The 24,095-nt window shown below is 44.7% G+C and overlaps 1 protein-coding gene across 1 annotated transcript; it reads left to right on the top strand.

Moving 5' to 3' along the window:
- The first annotated feature begins 994 nt into the window (after positions 1-994).
- LOC110285299 (cytochrome P450 2C23) lies at positions 995-23,165 on the top strand. The gene is made up of 9 exons (XM_021151363.2): positions 995-1,237; positions 7,878-8,040; positions 11,751-11,900; positions 12,812-12,972; positions 13,519-13,695; positions 14,851-14,992; positions 16,111-16,298; positions 21,700-21,841; positions 22,561-23,165. Exons 1-9 carry the CDS (start codon positions 1,058-1,060, stop codon positions 22,740-22,742), a joined length of 1,485 nt encoding a protein of 494 aa, XP_021007022.1. The 5' UTR covers positions 995-1,057; the 3' UTR covers positions 22,743-23,165.
- The last annotated feature ends 930 nt before the right edge of the window (positions 23,166-24,095 follow it).

The following is a 24,095-nucleotide window of genomic DNA, read 5'->3' as shown; positions in this document are numbered from 1 at the left end:
ATACCGCACTGTGCTGTATGACCACTAACGTTATCAACATTTTCAGAAGCTTTCCAATTTCTCAAACAGAAACTCTGTACCTATGATACAATAGCCTCCCCTCCCCTCCTCCTCCCAACCCATAGTAACCTCTCTTATCCACTCCCTGAGCATATTAATTTGCCAATTCGAGATACCCCATACGAGTGGAATCACACAAGAGTTTTCACTTGGCATAGAGTTTTCATGCTTCCTCTACCTTGTAGTGCATGTCAGAATTCCATCCTTTCTTAAGGATGAACGCTATATACCATGTTTCGTTCAATTACTTGTTGATGGACACAAAAGATTGAACTGACGAGGTACCTGGTTCTCCAAGGAAAACTCTCCCAAAGCTCAGAGCACGCAACCTAGCTTCTTATTTCTAGTCTGTAAATGTAATTATTTCAATGACCTTAGAAACCTATGAAATACCAAGCGCAGCTTTGTACGTAAGTGAGCTCGCAGTGCTGAGAAGGTCGTGCAGTAGAGAGAGAATACAAGAGCTAGGGAGATGACTCAAGGCGGAAGCATTCCCTGCGCAAGCGTGACCTGAGTTCGAATCCCTACATCTATATAAAACTGGGTGTGGCGGCGTGCATCTGTGATCCTGGTGCTCGGGTGGCAAGATGGGAGGTGGGGGGCAGAAGAATCACAAGTTCGACTGCCAGATCGCTTAGCAATACAAAGGCACACAGTAAAGAATGTATCTCAAGGTGGGGAGCGAGAACCAACATCCAAGATTGTCCTTTGACCTACATAATAATGTGCGCATGCGTCTGTGAGCGTGTGCACACACATCATATACATACAGAAAAAAAGAAGAAAGTTATGGGTTTTTCTGAGTACAAGGAAAAGCAGCAGCCCTTCTTGATCTCAGGCTCCAGCAAACAAACTCAACCCCATTCTGTTTTGTTTTTTTTCCCCAAGTCCAAAACTCTGAGCAGCCTTTGCCCAGGCAGGGACCGCCCACCTACCGCTCACTGGGGCTTAAGCTTTGCTCACAACAGGCAGCTTCAGTTAACATCCCGGGGCTGACATGGAGCTGCTGGGTCTCCCTACACTTGCTCTCCTGGTTTTGGTGACATGCCTCAGCCTCCTTTCAGTGTGGACAAAAATGCGCACTGGGGGGAGACTGCCCCCTGGCCCCACTCCACTTCCCATTATTGGGAATATACTGCAATTGGATCTCAAGGACATCCCTGCATCGCTTTCCAAGGTAAGGGGCTCTCATCCTTGTGGGGGTGTTGCTTCCAGGTTAGACACTCATCTCTTGGTCCTGCTCAGACCACACAGGGTGCTGGCTATCCCACTGCCTGCTTAGATCTGTTTACATTGTAGGCCCTTTTTGGAATTGCAGAAATGTAAATAATTCTCACCCTTTGAGAGCTGGATCACTTCAGAGCAGATAGTGAGAGGCCTCGGCCTACCGGGGGATGTTAGTTTGGCTCCTAAATAAGAAGGTTCTGGGATCAGAATGTTTGTAGGTTTTTTGTTGTTGTTGTTATTGTTTGGGTTTTTGTTTGTTTGTTTTTTTGTTTTGTTTGTTTTTTTGTTTTGTTTTGTTTTTCGAGGCAGGGTTTCTCTTTATAGCCCTGGCTGTCCTGGAACTCACTCTGTAGACCAGGCTGGCCTTGAACTCAGAAATCTGCCTGCCTCTGCCTCCCCGAGTGTTGGGCTTAAAGGCGTGAGCCNCCNCCNCCCNGCTACNNTTTNNTTTTTTTTTTTTTTTTTTTTTAAGATTTATTTATTTATTACATGTAAGTACACTGTAGCTGTCTTCAGACACTCCAGAAGAGGGCATCAGATTTCGTTACGGATGGTTGTGAGCCACCATGTGGTTGCTGGGATTTGAACTAAGGACCTTTGGAAGAGCAGTCGGGTGCACTTACCTGCTGAGCCATCTCACCAGCCCTACACTTTACTTTTAAAACTCTATTTTATTACATGTATTTAGTCTGTGGGCATATGTATATGTGTATGTGCTTGGGAGTACATGCCATAGACACACGTGGCAGCTAGTAGGCATTGATACTTTCTTTCCACCAAGGATCTAACACAGGTCATCAAACTTGGTGTCAGGTCCCTTTTCCTGCTGAGTGATCAAATTGGTCCAACTTTACTTCCCCACCCCCCCACCCCCCGCCCAGAGATTGGCAGATGATTTTTTTCATTAATTAATTACTTTACTTCACATTCCAATGACAACTTTCCCTCCCTCCTCTTCTCCCAGTCCCTCCCTCTTCCCTACCCTCCCTCCACCCTCTCTTCTCTTTCTCCTCAGAGAAGGGGAGGCCACCCAGGCATATCAAGCTGCCTTGGTATATCAAGTTATGGTAGGACCTGTACCATAAGAGAGAGCCAACCCCTGACACTGTCAACACTATTCTGCTATGCTTGCAGACAGGAGCCTAACATAACTGTCACCTTGAGGGGCTTCACCCAGCAGCTGACAGAAACACATGCAGAGACCCACAGCCAAACGTTAGGTAGAGCTTGGAGAATCTTGTGAAAGAGCGGGAGGAAGGATTGAAGGAGCCAGAGAGGTCAAGAACACCACAAAAACAAACAAAAAAAAAGAAAGAAAGAAAACAAAAACTTAACAAAATCAATTAACCAGGGCCCCTAGGGGCTCATTGAGACTGCATGGGACAGACCTAGGTCCCCTACACATATATAACAGACATAAAGCTTGTTCTTCATGTGGGACCCCTAACAGCAGGAGCAGGGCCTATTTCTGACTCTGTTACCTGCCCTTTGGATTGCTTTGCCTTAATTGGACTGCCATGTCTCGTCTCAGTAGAAGATGCTCTTAGGCCTACTCCATCAGTGAGTTTTATGGTGTGACTGAGCCCTAGATACAAAGACTGCCCCTGCGCCTACCCGTGCACAGAATCACCTGCTTTCATCCCACACCAGTGGAACATTGTTTGTTGTTGTTGTTGTTGTTTTATAATTGAGGAACTGCATCAATGCATCATTATCATGCAGAGCTCAAAGTTTACACTTGAGTTTGGAGCTAAGACGAAGGGATGGACTAGACTATCTAGAGACTACCCCACCCGGGGATCCATCCCATAATCAGCCACCAAACCCAGACACTATTGCATATGCCAGAAAGATTTTGCTGAAGGGACCCTGTTATCGCTATCTAGTATGAGGCTATGCCAGTGTCTGGCTGTAGTTGTAGTAAGCTGGCCTGCAGCCTACATGAACCGGGTATTCTTGGAAGGCAGGCTGGGGCTGAAAGAGAGAGAGAGAGACTAGACAGCGAGAAAAGAATGAAGCCAAGACAAAATTTTCTCTGATCAAGGCCTGTGAGTTTACTAAGAGACTGGGCTTAAAAGGGGGAAGGCCCATCCCCCCCACCAGTCCATCCTTGGTGCTTTGTCACCATGCTGTCAGCACTTGGTCGCCAGGCTGTTGCTTATTCAGGAAGACAGGTTCAGCCTCTTGGCAGGTAGCAGAATCTCAGGGCAGTTGACACTTCAAAAGAAGGCAGCCAGGTCGGAAAGCTGCACCTCAGATAGCCCCACCTCAGTGGCAACAAGTTCTGCATCAGCCCACTTCAGACTGGGGGAGGCTACACCTGGCAAATACAAAAGTGGATGCTCACAGTCATCTATAAGATGGAACACAGGGCCCCCAATGGAGAAGCTAGAGAAAGTACCCCAGGAGCTGAAGGGGTCTGCAACCCTATAGGTGGAACAACAATATGAACTAGCCAGTACCTCCAGAGCTCATATCTCTAGCTGCATATGTAGCAGAATATGGCCCAGTCGGCCATCACAGGGAAGAGAGGCCCCTTGGTATTGCAAACTTTATATGCCCCAGTACAGGGGAATGCCAGGGCCAAGAAGCGGGAGTGGGTGGGTAGGGGAGCAGGGTGGAGGGAGGGTATAGGGGACTTTCGGGATACCATTTGAAATGTATATAAAGAAAATATCTAATAAAAAAATATTTTAAAAAAAGTTTACATTAGAGTGCTGCCCGAGTGCATTCTCTGGACTTGGACACATGTATAACGGTATGTATCTGCCCTTAAAATGTCAGAACAGTTTCACTGTCCTAGAACTCCCTGTGTTGCCTTGGCAACCACGGCTCTTCTACTGTCTCCCATAGTTGTACATTTTCTAAAATGTCATGTAGATGAGTCACACACGAATCCTTTCCCCGTTGTTTTCTTCTTAATAATAAGCATCTAAGCAGCCCTCCTTGTCTGTCATGGCTTCGCAGTCATTTCTGACTGAACCATTACACCCCGTGTATTCATTCACCTTTGGCAACTATACGAAATGGCTATAAACATCCATGTGTAGGTTTTTGTGTAGTCCTAAGTTATCTGCTCTTTGGAGATAGCAAGGACACGTGGTTGCTGGGTCACATGCTTAGTTTTGTAAGAAGCTGCCAAATAAGATGACAGTTACAGCCATAAAGTTAACACGAGAAAAGTGTGTTCTACATAAAATGAACAAAGTCCAATACTCGGTAGCAAAGGGCGCTTAGCAGAGTCAAGGCATATCAATGAGGTGAGCGGAGATAAAATAAGAGAATGGGCAGTAAGTGCTAAGTTCAGAAGAGTGGGTCTCCTGATATGTTGAGGGCTGAAGAATGTTGGCTTCTATTCCAAAAGACAGGACAGCAGAGATTTCAGATGGTCTGGCATAATACATCTTATGCTTTAACCACTTGGCTCAGTGGACTTGCAGTTAGGGGTAGATTGTAAATGTCAATTGAGGCAGGCTTAAAATGAGGCAGGCTACTCATGTAGCAATAATCCAGGGGAGATGGTGGTGTCTTGGGTTAGTGTAAAAACAGAGGAGGTTCGGAGGGGTGGTTAGATCTGACTGTATCTGGGAGTCCGAGTCCACAGGGTCTGTTCACAGGCTTGTTGATAGGTTCAAGAAGAAGAATTAAGAATGGTTGCTAAGTTCCAGCTGAGCAGTTGCTACAGAATAAGATGGGAGAGACTATGGGATCAGGCTTTTTTGTTTATTTGATATTAGGGTAGGGTGTACGAAAAGCTCGGTCTTAGAGCTGCTGCTTCAAAGACCTACTGATGCTTGGTGTCAGTATGTGAGCAGGCAGTGTAACATATGAAACTTAAATGTTGGGGGCTGAGCCCAGATTTACATTTTGAAAATTCGGGAGACGGAGTGTACTAACAGCCATGAAACTGGATGAGATCATATGGGAATGGGTAGACTGAGGCATAATCTCAAGGTCACCCCCAATAAAGGGGTCAGCCAGATAGACGTCTCAAGGAGAACTGAGCAGGAGGAGCCACGAGGTAAGAGTAACCACCAAGGAGTGGGGTGTCCTGGAGCCCAAGGGAAGGATACATTCGATGAACTGCTTCAACCATGTCAACACCAGTGGCTCACCCAATAAAATGGGACAGTGAAGTGAAACATTCAAGGGAGCCTCAGGAAAGAAGTTTTCAGTCCCGTGGTAGTGTTAAGGGTTTGTGTTGAGGTTACAGGAAGGAATGGGGGAAAGAAACTAAAGAGAGCAGATTTGACAACGTTTCAGAGCTTTGCCGTGAGAGACTGTGCTTTGCACCATAGCTCGAATAAATTAGAACCCAGCGCACACATTGGGAAATTGCCCGCCCTCGGCATAAAGAGTCATTTACAGAAACAGAAAGCTGTGCACACAGGCGCAGGTTCAAGTGAGTGAGGGGCTGCTGTGGTGAATGCAGATGAAGACTTTCCATCCCTTCCATTATCTCTGGAAGCTACAAAGAAGAGTCATCACCTCAAAGAGGGGTTAGGAGAGGAAGGCCAGGCAGGCTGGATGCCAAAGTACAGAAGTACTCTCTAGGTCGGGCAAATTTCATCTTTGGGTATACAAAGGACTAATAGAAGATGTCGGAATGGTTCACCATTTGAGAGGAAGCCGGGGGGTGGGGTGGGGTGGGGGGGTGGTGAGTGAAGGAAAGAGAAACCCCAGGGAGTCAGCGGAAAACAGTGAAGGAGTTGGGACTCCTTTGAGCCTCTTAGAAACAAGAACCACAAACAACAATGAAACTGTCTTATTAGGGTTTTATTGCTCTGAAGAGATACCATGACCAAGGCAGCTCTTATAAAGGTGAACATTGAATTGGGGCTGGCTTACAGTTTCAGAGGTTCAGTCTATTATCATCATAGCAAGAAGCATGGCAGCGTGCAGGCAGTCATGGTGCCGGAGGAGCCAAGAGTGCTCCTCCGGCACCATGACCATCTTAACCCAAAGGCAGCCAGAAGGAGACTGTCTCCCACAGGCAGCCACGAGGGGGCGCGCTTCAGGATTGGACAGAGCCTAAGCATAGGAGACTTCAAAGCCTGACTACATAGGGACACACTTCCTCCAATAAGGACACACCTATTCCAACAAGGCCACACCTCCTAATAGTGCCACTTCCCATGGGCCAAGCACATTCAAGCCACCACAAAAACCAAACGAACTAAACAAACAAATAAAACAAAAATTTTATTATACTGGGTCCTAGAAGGCCACGTTTATGCAAGGATATAATATGCTTTGAACACTCTCCTCCCATACTTCACAATCCTCTTTCTCCCCCATCTCCACACCCACTAATCCCCCTTGTATCCCTGGACAGTTTTAACTTTTACTTTAGTGTCATCTGTATACAGATGATTTTGTGTATCTGTATAAAATACAGAACCCACCAATGAAAGAAAACATGCTCAAGCTTTAAACGAAGTATTGAAACACAAATTTGCATTTATATGTTTGTTGGGGCTGAGGGAATGTTTTAGTGATAAAGTTCTCGCCAAACAAAGGTGAGGACCAGAATTCAGATCCTTGCAACCATTTAAGGCTGAGCAGAGTTGGTATGTGTACTGTAACTACCATGTTCCTACAGAAGATGGAAGGTGGAGACAGGACACTCCCCAGAAGTTTGTGGTTTAGATAACCTGGCAGATACAGTACTGGGGCAAACAACAAAGAGACTCTGCTTCAAACAAGGGATTAGGCAAAAGACTGACACCCAAGACTGTCCTCTGACCTCCACACATATGCTATGGAATATGTGGTCCCCCACAGATTTGTACACACATCATACATATATAATATTTTATATATGTGTGTGTGTGTGTGTGTGTATAAACACACACAAGTTTTCTATAAATTTGGGGGGGGATAGAAATGTAGGGCAGGGCCACAGTTGTGGTTCCCAACTTCCCCTGACTCAATTAACTTACTTACTATATTATTTCCAGTTGCACTGGTTTTCCTGCAATGATGTAGCTCCAGTCTTCTTTATAACTGAGAAAAAAAATCCATCCTGTGTGTATATACATCTTTCATTTAATATAAGTGGTATTATCTTTTAGATCTTTCCCCGTGTTGTCCTATTAAGCTCTTCTTTATCGCCCAGTACCACATTCTTTAACACTGCCATAGAACCAACTGTGCATCATTTGGCTGATGGATGATATTTATTTGGCTGTTTTGTTTTTTAAATTTTCAACCATGTATAGTCATTGTACAGTCACCATGTCTATATGTACTGTGCTACATACGGACATTTTCATCCATGGATAGAATGCATGTTGGATATAGCCCGCCCCAAATGTGGCTGTTTCTTTCTTCTCCCTTACAGTAGATGTTAAATTCTACAATGGCTCCTAGGGTCCGCGGTGTCTGCGGCAGTCCAGATGCTTAGTGAAAATTTGCTAACTAAGGTTGCATGTACAAATGAAGGAGTAAAGTAGACTGGATACCTAGGGTTAAATTCCTAAAATGAGACTCATGGAGCAAAGGCCAACCCCTGTGCAGAACTCACTTACTAGCTTCCAATAAAGAGATTTCACAACATCATTTGCGCAACTGCTTCTGTCTCCTGCCAGCTGGCCAAAGAGTATGGGCCTGTTTACACTCTGTACTTTGGATCCTGGCCTACCGTGGTCCTACATGGCTATGATGTGGTGAAGGAAGCGCTACTCAATCAAGGTGATGATTTCCTTGGGAGAGGACCTCTGCCTATCATCGAAGATAGCCAGAAGGGACATGGTATGTTTCAAGCCAAAATGCAGGTGAACTTCCCTTGACACCTGGGTATCTAAGGGAAAGACATCTGATTACTAACTTATTGCATGCCTGGTTTGTACATTGCAACTAACCACATGCTTGCAATGCCATGTTGGGATTCCAATGCAAGTGACCCAGAGTCATTACAGATGCCATAGGTGACAGGCATCGTTCCCAACAAGACTGGCCTCACTACTAGTGCCAAACAGACCCTGAGAGGTGCCGGATCACTAGCACTCTTATCAACTGGCTAAAACTTAGGGGGCTCCCATGTCTGCTTCAGGTTCAATTATTTGTACAGTAATTCATAGAATTGAGGAAGGTGCTAGGCAGGGTTTCATCCTGAGAAGACATATCCAAAGGATCTTAGAGGATTCCAAATGCAGAGTGAAGCACATCTGGGAGGCTCACGTTAGTCTTTAGTCTTGATGTCCAGAAGTGTAGCCTGAGATTTCATTACAGGAGCATGCTTGATGGAGCTGTGTGCGCATGCATATGTGTGTGTGTTTGCATGTGTTTGTGTGTGTGTGTGCGCATGAATTTGTGTGTGTATGTGTTTGCAGGTGTTTGTGTGTGTGTTTGTGTGTGTGTTTGCATGTGTTTGTGTGTATGTTTGCATGTGTTTGTGTGTGTGTGTTTGCATGTGTTTGTGTGTGTGTTTGCATGTGTTTGTGTGTGTGTATGTTTGTGTGTGTGTGTTTGCATGTGTTTGTGTGTGTGTGTTTGCATGTGTTTGTGTGTGTGTTTGCATGTGTTTGTGTGTGTGTGTATGTTTGTGTGTGTGTATTTGCATGTGTTTGTGGGGTAAGCAGTTTCCAACTGAGCTGGCTCCAGCTCATGAATCTTTGGTCATGTGTCTTAACCAGAGCCTCTTACAGCATCTTGAGGTCCGAAGTTCAGGGTAATATCAAGTGATCCAACCTTTTCAACTTACTTGACTGATCTTCCAGCATAGCTAGCCCTCATCTTGGAATTATTCAGGGCTCACTCACTATGAATCAGTTCACTAGTATAAACTTGAGCATCATCTAGAATATTTAGAATAAAAGAAAGGCTTCTTCTACGTAGAAAACCCATGGGATTTAGAAACTCCAAAAAGCAAAAAACAAGGACGAAGACCAGAACATGATTTCTATCATACAAACAGATCGTACAGCACCTTTGAGACGAACGAACATCAAGTCAGGTTAAGTTAATTCGTTCTGTGAACATGACTGAGCTAGAGCCAATATGAGACGCTTTTAAAACAGGAGCCCTTACTCAGAGGTCTGGGACTAGAGAGCAGCAGTACTTGGAGTGTAGCTTCCCACAGTGGGGGTTGGGCGGGGAGTGGTGGAGGCAGCTAACAAGGTCTAACAATGGGCAGGTACCGTGAGCTAAGCAACAGCCTGGACGGTGAAGGAGAAGGGAGGATGAGGGGAGCAGCCTGTGAGTAGCCATGACAATCCCAGTCATATTCCCATTCTCAGCTGAGTACAGAGTCACAGAGAATTCATCTTATTGTATTACACATCACATACACAATGCTTTATAGGTATCAAATGTTATATAATAAAAAAAAGCTAAGAGTCTCTCTCGAGTCATTTAAAATTATAAACTTTGAATCCCAGATAAATTCTTTTCCAAGTGTATTACGGATCCCTAACTACATCTATAATACAGACAGGATGCTGGTTGTACAAGGGGACTGGGCCTTGGGACATCCATCCTGTCTCGAGATCAAAGGACATTCGTCCAAATGAAGCAGCAGCCAAGCCTCCCTTTGGACAAGCAAGTTGTTTGCATTGGCTCTGTTCATTCGTCTTTTCATTTTCTTTGAGACTATAACATAATTACATTATTTCTCCCTTCCCTTCGGCCCTCCAAAGCCTCCCATATACTTCTCGTTACTCTCTTTCAAATTCATGGGCTCTTTTCTCATTAATTGTTGTTACATTCATTTGTGGTGTGTGTTTGTGCATGTGTGTGTGTGTGTATGTGTGTGCATGTGTGTGTGTGCCTAAACATATAAATACAACCTGCTCAGTCTGAATAATGTTGCTTGTTTATATATATTTTCCGGGCTGACCATTTGATATCGGATAACCCAGAGTTTTTTCTTTGGGGAAGACTCTATATCTCTTCTGTTCTTTCATCCCTTAGTTGCCTGTAGTTCTTTATGTAGGCTCAATGCCTCCTGATCCCCATACCCCCTCCCCCTCCCATCCCCTATCCCGCCCCCCATCCGTGTTAGCATCATGGTTGTGTTTATTAGCCATGTTGCTGAATTTGTGGGTGTAACTTTCTGACATTCCTGGAGATAAAAATTTCACGGAAAACTCTCTCACCCCCTCTCTTTCAAAATCATTGCTGAGCTTCAGGTTCAGAGTGTGTTGTAGGCATCTCAGTTGGGACTGGGCTCCACAACTCTGTACTTCATCGGTTGTGGCTTTCTGGGATGGTCTCTGTCTGGTGCAAAGAAGTCTCCTTGATGAGGGTGAGGACTACACTTGTCTGTGGGATAAGCACAAATGTTTACATTGTTGTTAGGGATGATGTTGACTGAGGAAAATGCCAGTTGTAGGTTCTCTGCCAGCATCCATGATCTCTCTAGCCCTGAGGAGTGGGATAGCTTTCTAGTAGCAAGCATGATTTCACTCTTGCTGAATAGATCTTCTTCCACGCGTGCGCTCATGCAAATGTCCCCATTTTATAAGGATAATCACATTGGGTTAGGGACTATCCAATGACCTCATTTTTGTTGTTGTTGGTTTGTTTGTTTGTTTGTTTGTTTTTTGAGACAGGGTTTCTCTGTATAGCCCTGGCTGTCCTGGAACTCACTCTGTAGACCAGGCTGGCCTCAAACTCAGAAATCCGCCTGCCTCTGCCTTCCGAGTGCTGGGATTAAAGGCATGCACCACTACTACCTGGCTCAATGACCTCATTTTAACTTGATTATCTCTGTAAAGACCCTGTCCAAGTCAGGTCACATTCACTGATACAGGGGGTTAACTTACCAAAGTATTTTTGCGGAGGGTAGCAATTCAGTGAATAATATTTTTGTTCAATGGAATATCTGCTAAAATTCTAACTGGCTTTCTGTTGCCTGTGAACAACGACTGCTACAGATGGCTACGATGTGTATGTAACTAATCTAATTGTTGAAATATTTCCTGGTAGTTATCAACTCAATATTTTCCCTACCTCTTTGATCTTTAAACATGTATATCATGGTTAGTGGCAATCGTTCAAATCTTTAGTTTATTCATTTGCTCACCAGAATTAGATGCCATTAGTGGGCTGGAGCATCAGCTGTGATTGACAAGGTACCAGAGCTTCTAAAGTGAAACCTTTGTGCTCCTGGGACATTTGATGCCGGTTAACTGGAGCTAAGAAATTAGCTGTGATGTAGAGGCTGTTCTGAAGCCCTCAGCACATATATAGAAGAGAACTGCCTGGCCTGGGAACTCAGAGGCACCAGGGAAGGGGGAGTCCTTGGTGGGGGGCACTCTCTTGGAAGCAAGGGGGAGGAGAAATGGGATGAGGGAGGGGTCGTGGAGAGCAGCTGATGCTTAGCACTGTGAGAGGCCTGGAGAGGCCATTGGTAACAGTGTAGCCTCAGTGGCAGACACAGTCAGGCCAGGCAAGAGAGGAGCCATAGGGAAGTTGGCCTCTGTGATACAAGACCCTTGCTGTTCTCTCGCTTTGCCCAGGAATTGTTTTCAGTGAAGGAGAGAGGTGGAAACTCCTGCGACGCTTCTCCCTCATGACACTGAAGAACTTCGGAATGGGGAAGAGAAGCCTAGAGGAGAGGGTGCAGGAGGAAGCCCGGTGCCTCGTGGAGGAGTTACATAAAACAGAAGGTGAAACCTACCGCCTGTCCCTAATCCTTGCTCCTCCTCTGAGGGGTCCCTTAGCCCAATGTCTACCCAGTCTATGAAGACATCAGGCAGAACAGGAACATCAGCCCCAAAGCTGTTACTTAGGGCTCCGCAGCGCCTCAGATGGCTTCGCGTTCTAACCATGGCACTTGACTAGATGTATGTCTGGACAAATTACTGCATTTTTCTAAGATGCATTTTCATTATTTAAAAAAAAAACAATCAGGAGCCGGGCATGGTGGCACACGCCTTTAATCCCAGCACTTGGGAGGCAGAAGCAGGCACATTTCTGAGTTTGAGGCCAGCCTGGTCTACAGAGTGAGTTCCAGGACAGCCAGGGCTACACAGAGAAACCCTGTCTCGAAAAAAGCAAAAACAAACATAAATAAATAAATAAACAGGCTGCAAATCAAAACCAATAGATAGATTTTAATAATACAGGAAAAACATTTGTATGGTATCCAATATATTATAAATGCCTCATAATATTGATTGTTCCCATTCTTATAATACACATACAATTAAGAATGGGTTATAATTATAGTATACTTCTATATAGACCATATAGTAGCACCTCATGCTATTACAAGATTAATGGAATATACTAACAGGATATGTACTGTATATGCTAATATATGTGTGTTAATTAAGATGACTAGAAGATGCTTACATTCTAATAAAGGAAGTTTGGAGGAATAAGCAAGATGTATATATATGAAAAGAGGCCAGTTCTTGAAATCCTAATTTAGGATGACTAGAATGTCCATCATTAAGGCGCTGAAACTATAGCTCAGTGAAAGAGACTTGCCTGGCATGGGCAAGGCCCTGCGTTCAATCCTTAGCACTGCAGACAACAGATCTCAGTGTTGAAATTCTTCCCCCCAAACCCCCAGCTCAGCCCTTCGACCCCACCTTCATCCTGGCCTGTGCTCCCTGCAATGTGATCTGCTCCATCCTTTTCAACGAACGATTCCCATACAATGACAAGACATTCCTCAACCTCATGGATCTTTTAAATAAAAATTTTTACCAACTGAACTCTATATGGATCCAGGTAAGACCTGGGTTCTTCCTGTGTATGGCACGGTCCTCACTGGCCTCCTAGAAACCTAGGGCACAGTAAAAGGCTCTGGGTTCCCTTGACCTATGAGCTTAGCATCCTTCCCTTTGTGCGTGCAGAGTATATGAATAACATTTAGCGCAGCGACTGGGGAAGTTTGTCCTCTGCTTGGCCCAACAACTGCTCTGTTGGGAATGTGGCTCAGTCATAGAGACTTGCCTAATGTTTGTGAGGCCATGGATTTGATGCCCTGCACTGCAAACTAAAGACAGGAGGGACGGAGGGAGGGAGGAGGAAGGGGGGATGGAGGGAGGGGGAAGGGAGGGAGGGACCCAAGAAGGGCTTTCCCAGTCACTTCCATTGACAGCCACTCAGTACATCTCCACTCCCTGACTCTGGGGTTGAGCAGTGGTAGGACAAACCATAGATGGGAGGGACACCCCTCTTTGCATGCCGCTTCCCCTCCCCTCCCTGCCAGCCACACCACTCCTCACAAGGGCATTGCCCACACTTCCTGTGTTTGCTCGCTTTCATTTGTAGATGTACAACCTATGGCCGACGATCATGAAGTACATACCCGGAAAGCATAGAGAATTCTCAAAAAGGCTTAATGGTGTTAAAAACTTCATCCTAGAAAAAGTGAAGGAACACCAGGAGTCTCTGGACCCTGCCAACCCTCGGGATTACATCGACTGTTTCCTCAGCAAGATCGAGGAGGTACAGGACTTAGCCCCCCCCCCCCCCCCCCCCCCGTGAAGATGCAGGAGAGTGGTCACATATGAAGGTAGTTGTTATAATCCTGGTACTGTATGGATTGCTGGATAAAGGATCTGACACACATACACTGTAAATAAACTGTAAGTAACGTTAGGCATACCAGTAATGGCTGGTGCGCAGCACTGGTACTTGTAACGCTACTGAACAGAGCTCCAAACTCTGGAACTTAGCACTGTGCACGTTTAGAGTCCCCCAGCTAAGCCGAGCGAGCAGTGGTGGTGCACACCTTTAAGCCCAGCACTTGGGAGGCAGAAGCAGGTGGATCTCTGAGTTAGAGGCCAAGCCTGGCCTATACTGTGAGTTCCAGGGCAGCTAAGACTATACAGAGAAACCTGGATGCCAAAACAAAAACAAAAAGAGTGCACCAGCCAGCTACATAAATGAGAAGAAAACACCAGTTGACCCTATCCTAAGTGCACATTATTTCCCCAATAATAAGCTCTGGCATGTATAGCCAGGTTCCCTTAAGGAGATGTCTGAGAAGAGAATGCTGTGCATGCCACTGCCCCGAGCGAGTTCTCTGAGTTAATGAGGCCTTTCAAAGAGGTCCACCACAAGGGCCTAGTCATTCCGATGAATGTCAGGGGACTGTAATCTCTGGGCAAAAGAAAACTATCAAGGTGTGGTGGTACACACCTTTAATCTCAGCACTCACAAGGGAAAGGCAGTTAAATCTGAGTTTGAGGCCAGTCTGGTCTACAGAGCAAACAAGGGCTACTAACAATGGTGTTACAGAAGAGCCACACAGCTGGGTAGAAAAAAAAAGGAAGCTGGCCAGTCATGCAGTGACCTTCCTACACCGGGCTCAAACAGAGCTTATCAAACTCGTCTCTTTCATTAAATACTGCCCGAGAGCTTATCATTCGCCAAGTGTTTGTGTATGTGGGGTGTTGCTCTGAGAGCTTCCTGCCCGTTCTGTGTCCTGGCTAACCTGAGATTCAAGCCCAGACAATTCAGCTTCATGACTTAATGGCTCTATTCCAATAGGACAGGACACTAAAGGGACCTTGGAAGGAGTGGATCATCCATGGTGGGATTTGAAGAGATGGTTGCCTCCTCTTTAGCTCACAGAGCCCATAACTCTCCCACCTGCAGGAGAAACACAACCTGAAATCTGATTTTAATCTGGAGAACTTGGCCATCTGTGGGTCTAACTTGTTTACAGCAGGCACGGAGACAACCAGCACCACCTTGAGATTCGGGCTTCTGCTCCTTGTCAAGCATCCAGAGGTGCAAGGTACCCTGAGTGAAGAAGGAGGTGGGGGCTGCTGTGCTTTGTGGGAAGGGCCTCGTCTTTGAGGGACAGAATTATGTCCCGTGGTGCTGCTAAGGAAGAGAGGCATTTAGGAACTAAAAGACTGTGATTTAGATTCAAAAGTAGAACGTATGGCTCTCAAACCTCATATGTTAGAAAAAGAGTCAAAAATTTAGCTGCCACTGAGCAGAAGATGTTAACGGATTCCATACTGAAACCACTCGAGGACCTGCCAACACCGGGCTGGGTGACTGCACATGAGTTCTTTCATCTTGTGGGCTTCTTTTTCACGCCTTAAAAATGCACCAAACCCCTCCCGGGGGATTCTTAGCTCTGACAGAATTTTTCTTTTTCTTAGCATATACTAATTACATACAGTGATGGATTTAGTTATGCCTTTACATGCATGTAAACAATGTATACAGCTCCTATTCATTTTACATGCAAGTATATCATGTATATAGATCCTATCCACTTCTCCCACTTCCCACTCCTGTTGATCCGGGAACAGGGGAAGGATTACTGAAGGGAACTAGGTGAGGGGTTTCTAACAGGAGAATGGGTGGCCTACCAGAAGCTACACCACTGAAGGCAATTCTTCCTCCTACCGCAGCCACTAACTGCTTATGGATCACCAAGTGGGTCTTAATCATGAAGTTAAATGGAAATTCCAAGGATAATCTCGAGCCATTTCTCAGAGCACAAGCTGTAGGAAGTCAGGATTTACTGCTCAACAAAACGCAGTTCTCACGGGAGATATGGGAAAGTGCTAGAAGCTGATAAAGATGCGCCCGGCAGAATAAGGATCTAACATTTTTCCCTCTATGGTTGATTTGCCGGGAATCACATGATCAGTTGGGCCTGCCTGGGTCTTGTCCTAACCACAATGGCAGTCCTGTACATTCCTGCCCCAACCTTTGTTTCTAACAGCCACATCTTTGGGATTTGCAGCAAAAAGGGACTTTGAACCCATCCACCCCCAGCCTCGCTCACCCCCTACCAAAGCCTTCTCTAGGTCACTTTCTATCACTATTTGCAAGTATTTCCAGGTCTCCTGGGAATATAGGCCTGAGTGAGGAACCCTCACTGTGTCTCTGCAGCCAAAGTTCATGAAGAACTTGATCGTGTGATTGGACGCCACCAACCCCCCAGCATGAAGGACAAGATGAAGCTGCCCTATACAGATGCTGTGCTGCATGAGATTCAAAGATACATCACTCTCCTTCCTTCTAGTCTGCCCCATGCTGTGGTCCAGGACACAAAATTCAGACACTACGTCATCCCCAAGGTTAGATGTGTTTGCAAAGATGACTGGGAAGGGAGGGGTTACCATGGTACCTGCTGGGGTTAGGCAATGGCTCTCAGTTCTGGGGCTGGAAGAGAAACAGGTTAGAGTCATCAAGAGAACGCAGAGCCACAGACCTCATGTTACCTCTGGGCCTTGTCTTCGACTTTGTAGAACATGGCACGCTGACCTGAAGTTTCCCAGACCCCTCATGTCACATGCACTAAATGAGCAGTGCCTTCAATCTAGAAGAAGCCCACCTGATTTTTCATGGTGGGTTTTAAAAAGGGCCTCACTGTGAAGGTGCAGCAGTTCTGATGTTGAGCCAAATGTTGCCTTTAATCCCAATGTTCGGTTACTCAGTTAGGTTATTGCTGCCCTCAGAGTCAATCTGTGCATGCCAGGGTTGCAGGGAGCCTTCAGCATTTACATTTAAGGGGTTCCATTGCTCCTAAGGTGTAGAAAAGATTCCAAATGTGGCCATAAACACTGCCAAACTCAAACCACCCTGCCTGTCTAGTCTGCTAAAGTGTGAGTCTACACAGCTGACATGGAACTGGACCTTGAGGTCAGCCGTCTAAAACCAGGATATACATCATAAGAAAAAAAAACCAAGGGCTCGGTGGGTGAGGGAGAACACTTGGTATGCAAGCGCAAGGACCTGAGTTCAGATCCCAGCACGGGTATATAAAGCCACACGTAACCCTGCACTGTGGTGTGCAAAGGCAGGAGGGTCACTGGGCCTTTCCTTTCTTTGTAATAGAACAAGTCCTCACTACACTGCCTCAACTGACCCCCATCTTTCAATTCTTTCACCTTAATCCCTGGTGTGCTGAGAATACAGGTGTGTTCACCACCTGTATTCCAGCTAAGAAAACCTTTCATTAATTAAAAAAAAAATTACAAGGTAAAAGAACTCAGGAGTAAGCAGGAAGTGTGAAAGATTTTAAAGATATTTTCAAGTTTAGAATGCTAACTTATACAATTTTTAAATCAAAAGACGTTCTGTCTTAGGCTAGGAAAATAAGTTATCTACAAATAAAATTACATGTTTATATTATAGGTAAAAGATGTATTTCTATGAATATATAAATTAATATTAATAACCATATTTTTTCTGGAACCAAATGAACCAGATTCCAATTTTGATATGGAATTTTTAAAATATTTAAAATAAATTATAGGAGCTGGGCAGTGGTGGCACATGCCTTTAGTCCCAGCACTTAGGAGGCAGAGGCAGGTGGATCTCTGAGTTTGAGGCCAGCCTGGTCTACAGAGTGAGTTCCAGGATAGCCAAGGCTACACAGAGAAACCCTGTTTCAGCAATAAGTAACTAATAAGTAAGTAAAATACAAATCCACAGGTTTTTAAAAATGTGTTATACATTTTATTTATTTTTATGTATAGTTCTTATGAATGTTATGAATGGTTAGTGAATATATAAAATAAACCCACAGAATGGAATAGACTGAAAATAAAAATTATAAGGATTCATGTTTTAACTTATCACACTATATAGACTGGATGTTTAAGAGAACTCTTAAGACAGGGTTTCACCATGTAGCCTTGGCTGGCCTAGAACTCACTGTGTAGTCCAGATTGTGGTGGAGCTGGCAGAGCCCTGCCTGAGGGATGGCAGGCATTCTTGCTGGTAGCAGCACCAAAGGTAACCTCTGCAGGAGGCTGTGTGACCACAGCTGCAGACATCCACAGCTCCAGAAGAGCATCCCCACTGCTAAGAACTTTTATTTTGTGCAGATTTTCCTCAAAATAAGAATTTCTTATATATTATAATTTTTAATAAATCAAAAGACTTATTCTGTATTAGGCTGGGAAAATTTATCTACAAATAAAATAACATGTTTGTATTACATATATAAAATGTATTGATAGTAATACATAACACTATATTTTCTGGAACAAACTAATAGATTCCAATTTTGACATGGAATGAATTATTAATAATTATATTATATATAATAGATAATATATATATACACACACACACACACATATATACTTAAAAGCTAGATGTTGAAGCATGCACTTATAACCCCAGTTTTTGGCAGATGGAGACAAGAGAATTAGGAGTTCAAGGCCAGCCTCAGTTACATAATGAGTTTGAGACTCTGACTCAAAGCACAAACTAAAAGAACGTAATTTATATCTGAGGGTTAGAAATGTTCTGTTTTAAAAGATGCTCACTAGTCACGGACATTTAAAATTCTGCTATTCCTATAAACTAGAATACTGTGCAAGCTACCTAATACCACAGGTTCTATGTGGAAACAGTGGGCCAGGCTGTGCATGTCTTGTTTTCATTTCATAAAGTATCTTCCAGGGGACAATTATAATCTGGTAACAGTGATTATATCAAGCTAGAAGCCTGTGAAGAAGGAGGGAGGAGCCAGTGGGATGGCTGAGCAGGTAAAGGTGCTTGCTGCCAATTAGTGACCTGAGTTCAATCCTGGAACCCACGTGGTGGAAGGAAAGAACTGCCCTCTGACCTCCACGTGCACACCGCTGCAGGAGGATAAACCAACAGATAAAATGTAGAGGAATTTTAATCCAGCAACATGGTTGCTCTGATTGCATCCAAAGACCTAGGTCTGGGATCTGGCTGGAATGTAGACAGGCCTTTAGAACACACCTGCAGCCCCCGAATATGAGTCTAATTAAGGGGCAGACAAAGTGACCAATCAGAGAAAGATTTGACAGAATGGGTCAGAGGTAGGATACACCCAACTCTCAGAAGAAAGGCTATTTAAGGTCAGCCCTGGGAGGATAAAGGGGGGTCAGTCCAAATGTCAGTGAGTGGGAGTAGGGTCTGTGGAGTCAGTGTAGTGAATGTCGTGGACTTGAGTTCGTGCGTTCAGTGCAGGTCAGCAGAGGCAGTTGAAGCCAGAGAATAAGAAGGAGCCAGAAGATTAGAACAAATTGCCACCAGAGTTAGTTTGAAGCTGTGCAGAGTAATTCAGTGAGAAGCTGAGAGAAGCCTAATTGAATCAGTCAGTTTGGAGAGGAGTTTGAGCCAGGACAGTTGAATTGAACCTGCCAGCCAAAGCTCAGAAAGAGCTAGAAAAGGTGAGCTTATTCAGCAGTAAGCCTCCGAGATGACAATTACATCATGCAAATACAGGTTATTTTTATAGTAAATGTCAAAAATAATTTAAGAGAACAAGAGAGAAACATTTTTGCTTTATCGTCTTCTGCACAGTACAGTTTTGCACCGCACTGTCATTTCCAATTCTTGCACAAACGTTTAAAGAAACCCGAAGTAAAAGCAGAAAAACTTTTGGCTAAGCTGGGTGCTCCAAGACCATATAGAGCTTGATCCAGGCTCCAGTTGTGCTGCTTGCCACAAGCAAGCATTTCTCCTTTCTGATCCTCAGCTTCCCTGTTTATATAACGTGAGCCAAAAAAGCATCCTCTGTGTTCCATTGGCATGAGAGTTAAACAAGGTTTATAAACAGCTCCTCACAGGGTCGGGCAGATGCAAGGCTTCCTGTATAAACAGTGGCCGCTGTTAGCATGCCGTTAGCATGCCATTAGCATGTCATCATCGGGACTACAGCTTCTTGATCACTCCCCACTCACAGCCCTTCTCTACCAGGGAACCTCTGACCTTTGCATCTAGGCCTACCAAATAGATATATATACATTAAACATTTTCTGGTGATAAATCCATAAAAGTACTTAAAACAATTTTTGCTACACGTATAATTTTACACTGTATTAAAGACAGCCAAATTTGCATCCTAATGAGCTCGGTGTGTTTTCAGTTTTATATGAAGGATGAAATATGAGTTGATATTTGGTCCTGTAGGTAGGAAGAGCGTCTCTGGTGTTTTTCAGAGTTAACAGGTATTTTGATTTTATAATTGTCAATGCTGAGAGCACCATTTTGCATAAATGTTCAGCACAAAAAAGCAGGAGGAGATTTACTGCTATTTCAGAAGTTATTAAAAACCCCTACCCTACCAAAACTGCTTTAAACAATTTCATAATGGCACTCAAGTTGGTGACTCAAACAGCAAGTTTTAAAACCAACCTTTTTTTTTTTAGATTTTTTTTAAAAGATGTATTTATTTATTATATGTAAGCACACCATAGCTGTCTTCAGACACACCAGAAGAGGGCATCCAATCCCATTACAGATGGTTGTGAGCAACCAGGTGGTTGCTGGGATTTGAACTCAGGACCTCCGGAAGAGCAGTCAGTGCTCTTAACTGCCGAGCTACCTCTGCAGCCCCCAAGCATCCTTTCTAACACAATTTAAAGACACATTAACTGTAGACTTGCAGGCTGAAGGAAGACAGAAGCGGGAAGCCTGAAAGTCTTTGCTTTCTATAGTTAAACCATTGTTTCTATGAGCGCAGAAAACCTGAGGAGGAAGACTGCAGTCCAGAGCATGCAGTAGTCTTGCATCTCAGCTGAGCTGTTTCGGGCCACGTTCTCTGGAGTTGTGTGGTCTGACAGCATGCTCAGTACAGGGCACACGCTGTGTCTGGATAAGACGGCAGTGAAGCCACAGGACGTCACCCCTGTAAGGACGGTGGGAAATGCCCGATTCCTTACATGTTGAATTTGGATGACATTTTTGGTCCTTGTGTGTTGAGAAACGTGTTACTGTGGCTAGCTTGCATACAGTTCCCACTCTGATAGCTTGTTTTATCTTGCTTCGATAACGCTGTGACCAAAAACAATTTGGGAGGAAAGAGTTTATTTACAGTTAGCTTACATATCCCAGGTCACAGTCCACTGAGGGAAACTAAGGCAGGAACTCAAGGCAGAAACGGAAGCCACGAAGCAGTGTTGCCTACTGGCTTGCTCCTCCTGGCTGATCCAGTTGACTTTCTTACCTGCCCCAGGACCACCTGCCTGAGGGCGGAGCTTCCATAGAGGGCTGGGCCCCCCACATCAATCAATCCTTAGTCAAGAAAATGCCCTATATACGGGCTTGTGTTTTCTCAGTTGAGGATCTTTTTATTACGCCATTTTACAAGTGGGGGGAACGAGGTTCCATTGTACAGACCCGAGGCTCAGCGGCTCATTTCCTTCCACTTACATCAGAATCCAGAAAGGAGGAAAAATAACAAAAAAGTAAGCATGCCAAAGTTAAGTCTTTCAGCTTGAGGCTGAAGCTCCAAAAAAAGCGCGTGTGTGGGCACGGTGAGCTGCAGCCTCAGATTTTCAGCAACTAATTCTTGAATGCTTACTGTCACTCTTACCACAAAGAACTGCCAGGCCGGTAGGTGCGCGTGTAGCAGCAGTAGCCCGAGACAGTCAGGGAATATGTGAGTATTTCCCTGTTAAATCCACTGTTACTCAGAGCATTTGAGTGGCTTGGGAGCTCTAGGCTAACTGTGGCAAGCACCTCAGTGGTCTCGTCTCTTGGTTCCAGGGCACCGCTGTGTTCCCGTTTCTGTCTTCCATCTTGTTGGATCAAAAGGAGTTTCCCAACCCAGAGAAGTTTGATCCAGGACACTTTCTGGATAAAAATGGCTGCTTCAAGAAAACAGACTACTTTGTCCCTTTCTCCCTTGGTAAATATACACGTTTTGGGCAACTCTTAGCGTCACTGAATCACGTTTTACCGTGACCCACTGATGCAAAGTCAATTGATCGAACTGTTCTAACGTCCCAAGTCTCGCTAGAGACATTCAAGTCTCTATACCAGTCACATCAGCTTAGTCATCCAGGAACTATTGTGTGGCTGGTAATTGCACATTCTTAAAGAAAACAAACATTAAATTCAGATGTCACCTATTGCTTGGCAATGAAGAAACTGTTGCAAATTTTGTCTGCTGATTTTCCTTTGTAATATCAACTTTTCCAAAACACTCCAAGATATGTCTTCATTTAACTGTTATTAATTATTAATATTAATTTTCTGATTCTCAGAGCCAGAGTCCATCAGAGAACCTTCATCATCTTTCTTCTCCAAATTTGGCCTGTTTCTAAAAGTTTTTAATTTTTTCATTTGATGTATATGGGTGCACGTGAGCTTTCAGGGGCCAGAAGAGAGTGTCAGATCCACTCTAACTGAAGTTAGAGCTGTTTGTGAGCCACCAAGTTGGTGCCAGGAACCTGGGTCCTCTAGAAGAGCAACCAGGGATCATAATCCCTGGGCCATCTCTGGCCCCTAGAGCATTGGGATAAGTGCTCGGTTACTGTCCTCCTGAGGGTTCTGATGGGCATCTTCAGTGGCTTTCAGGTCTCCTTTGACCATGAAGAGAGCTAACGGGGTGTTTTCTCCTTCCAGGGAAGCGATCTTGTGTTGGCGAGGGTTTGGCCCGCATGGAGCTGTTCCTGTTCTTCACCACTATCCTGCAAAAGTTTTCCCTAAAGGCTCTGGTGGAGCCAAGGGACATTGATACCAAGCCTATTACTACTGGGCTTTTCAACTTGCCGCCGCCTTATAAGCTGTGCCTTGTTCCAAGATAAGAGTTTCTCCTTTTAATCATTTGAATCAAAGTTATTGTTCCCTTTTTTTTTCTATAAACAGTCTATTATGCTAAGTGCTACCTTGGCCAGAAACATCACTCACTAACAGCACGTGGGCATTTGTTTCCATCTAAAAACCTGGGTCCTGAAAGCTCCCAGGACACACAGGCAGGGTGTCTCAGTTCCTCAGCTGTCAATAAACTAGGCCCTAAGCACAACTGACACCAGATCCACAAGGCCCTCATCAGACGCCACCTGCAAGCAGCTGCGTGCTCTTCTGTGGCTTCAGAAATAGAATCATATTCTGTCACTGTTTCAATAGAGAAATTAATGTACCAGCCCACACACATTTTCCTATTCTCACGTAAAAGCATTTATGTGGTTTGTGTCACCTTCATGAAATAAATTCTCACCCCAATAATAGTTTCTTTGTATGTTTGATTTTATCTCAAGTCTCAAAAAAACCCCAAACAAACAAAACAAACAAACAAGCAAAAAAAAACCAGACTCTTTCCTTGGCCTGTAATCTACAAGAAGATAAATAGAATACAATGGTAATTTCCAGAGCTCTCCCTGCTCCCCCATCTATTGGCAGCCATTGGTTTGCATGTGGCCCAAAGAACATCCTTAAGAAGTGAAACTACAGGGGCTGGAGAGGTGGCTCAGTGGTTAAGAGCACTGGCTGCTCATCTGGAGGTCCTGAGTTCAGTTCCCAGCAACCACACCACATGGTAGCTGATGCCCTCTTCTGGTGTGTCTGAAGATAGCTATAGTGTACTCATATACATGAAATAAATGAAGAAGAAGGAGGAGGAGGAGGAGGAGGAGAAACTACATCTAGGACTAAGGCACAGACATTCATGACTGGGCCCTCCTGACAGACACAGGGGTGGAACCAGGGGCAAAGAGCAAGAGGGCAGGAGACAAAACACCTACACCTTGCCAAGGGAACAGTGGCTACACAGGAAAACAGCAATGATAGCTGCCCTAGAAATGTCTGAGCTGAGTTCAGTGAGCAGCAGCTGCCACCAACTGGGTCAAAAGCCAACACTTTGGGTCAAAGACCTGACCACTCTGGCAGCACTGGAAATGAGAGGACTGTAAAGACAGAGCTGAGGCAGGAGAATGAAAAGACAAGCCACTGGTTGGAGAAAATGTTCTCCAAGGACACGTCTCAGAAAGGAAGATCACCTCAGATATTCAACACTAGAAACTCGATTTGAAATTGAAACGGAGCCGGGCAGTGGTGGCGCATACCTTTAATCCCAGCACTCGGGAGGCAGAGGCAGGTGGATGTCTGAGTTCAAGGTCAGCCTGGTCTACAAAGTGAGTTCCAGGACAGCCAGGGCTACA

This window comes from Mus caroli, chromosome 19 (genome assembly GCF_900094665.2).
Source record: "Mus caroli chromosome 19, CAROLI_EIJ_v1.1, whole genome shotgun sequence".
NCBI classification, from domain to species: domain Eukaryota; kingdom Metazoa; phylum Chordata; class Mammalia; order Rodentia; family Muridae; genus Mus; species Mus caroli.
This window is presented reverse-complemented; position numbering and strand designations above follow the sequence as displayed.

Excerpts from the sequence above, each read along its gene's own strand:
- LOC110285299 (XM_021151363.2), top strand. The coding sequence starts at position 1,058 with ATGGAGCTGCTGGGTCTCCCTACACTTGCTCTCCTGGTTTTGGTGACA. Across the intron at positions 12,973-13,518 it reads TGAACTCTATATGGATCCAG|ATGTACAACCTATGGCCGAC; the intron begins GTAAGACCTGGG and ends TTTCATTTGTAG. Across the intron at positions 14,993-16,110 it reads CAAGCATCCAGAGGTGCAAG|CCAAAGTTCATGAAGAACTT; the intron begins GTACCCTGAGTG and ends GTGTCTCTGCAG.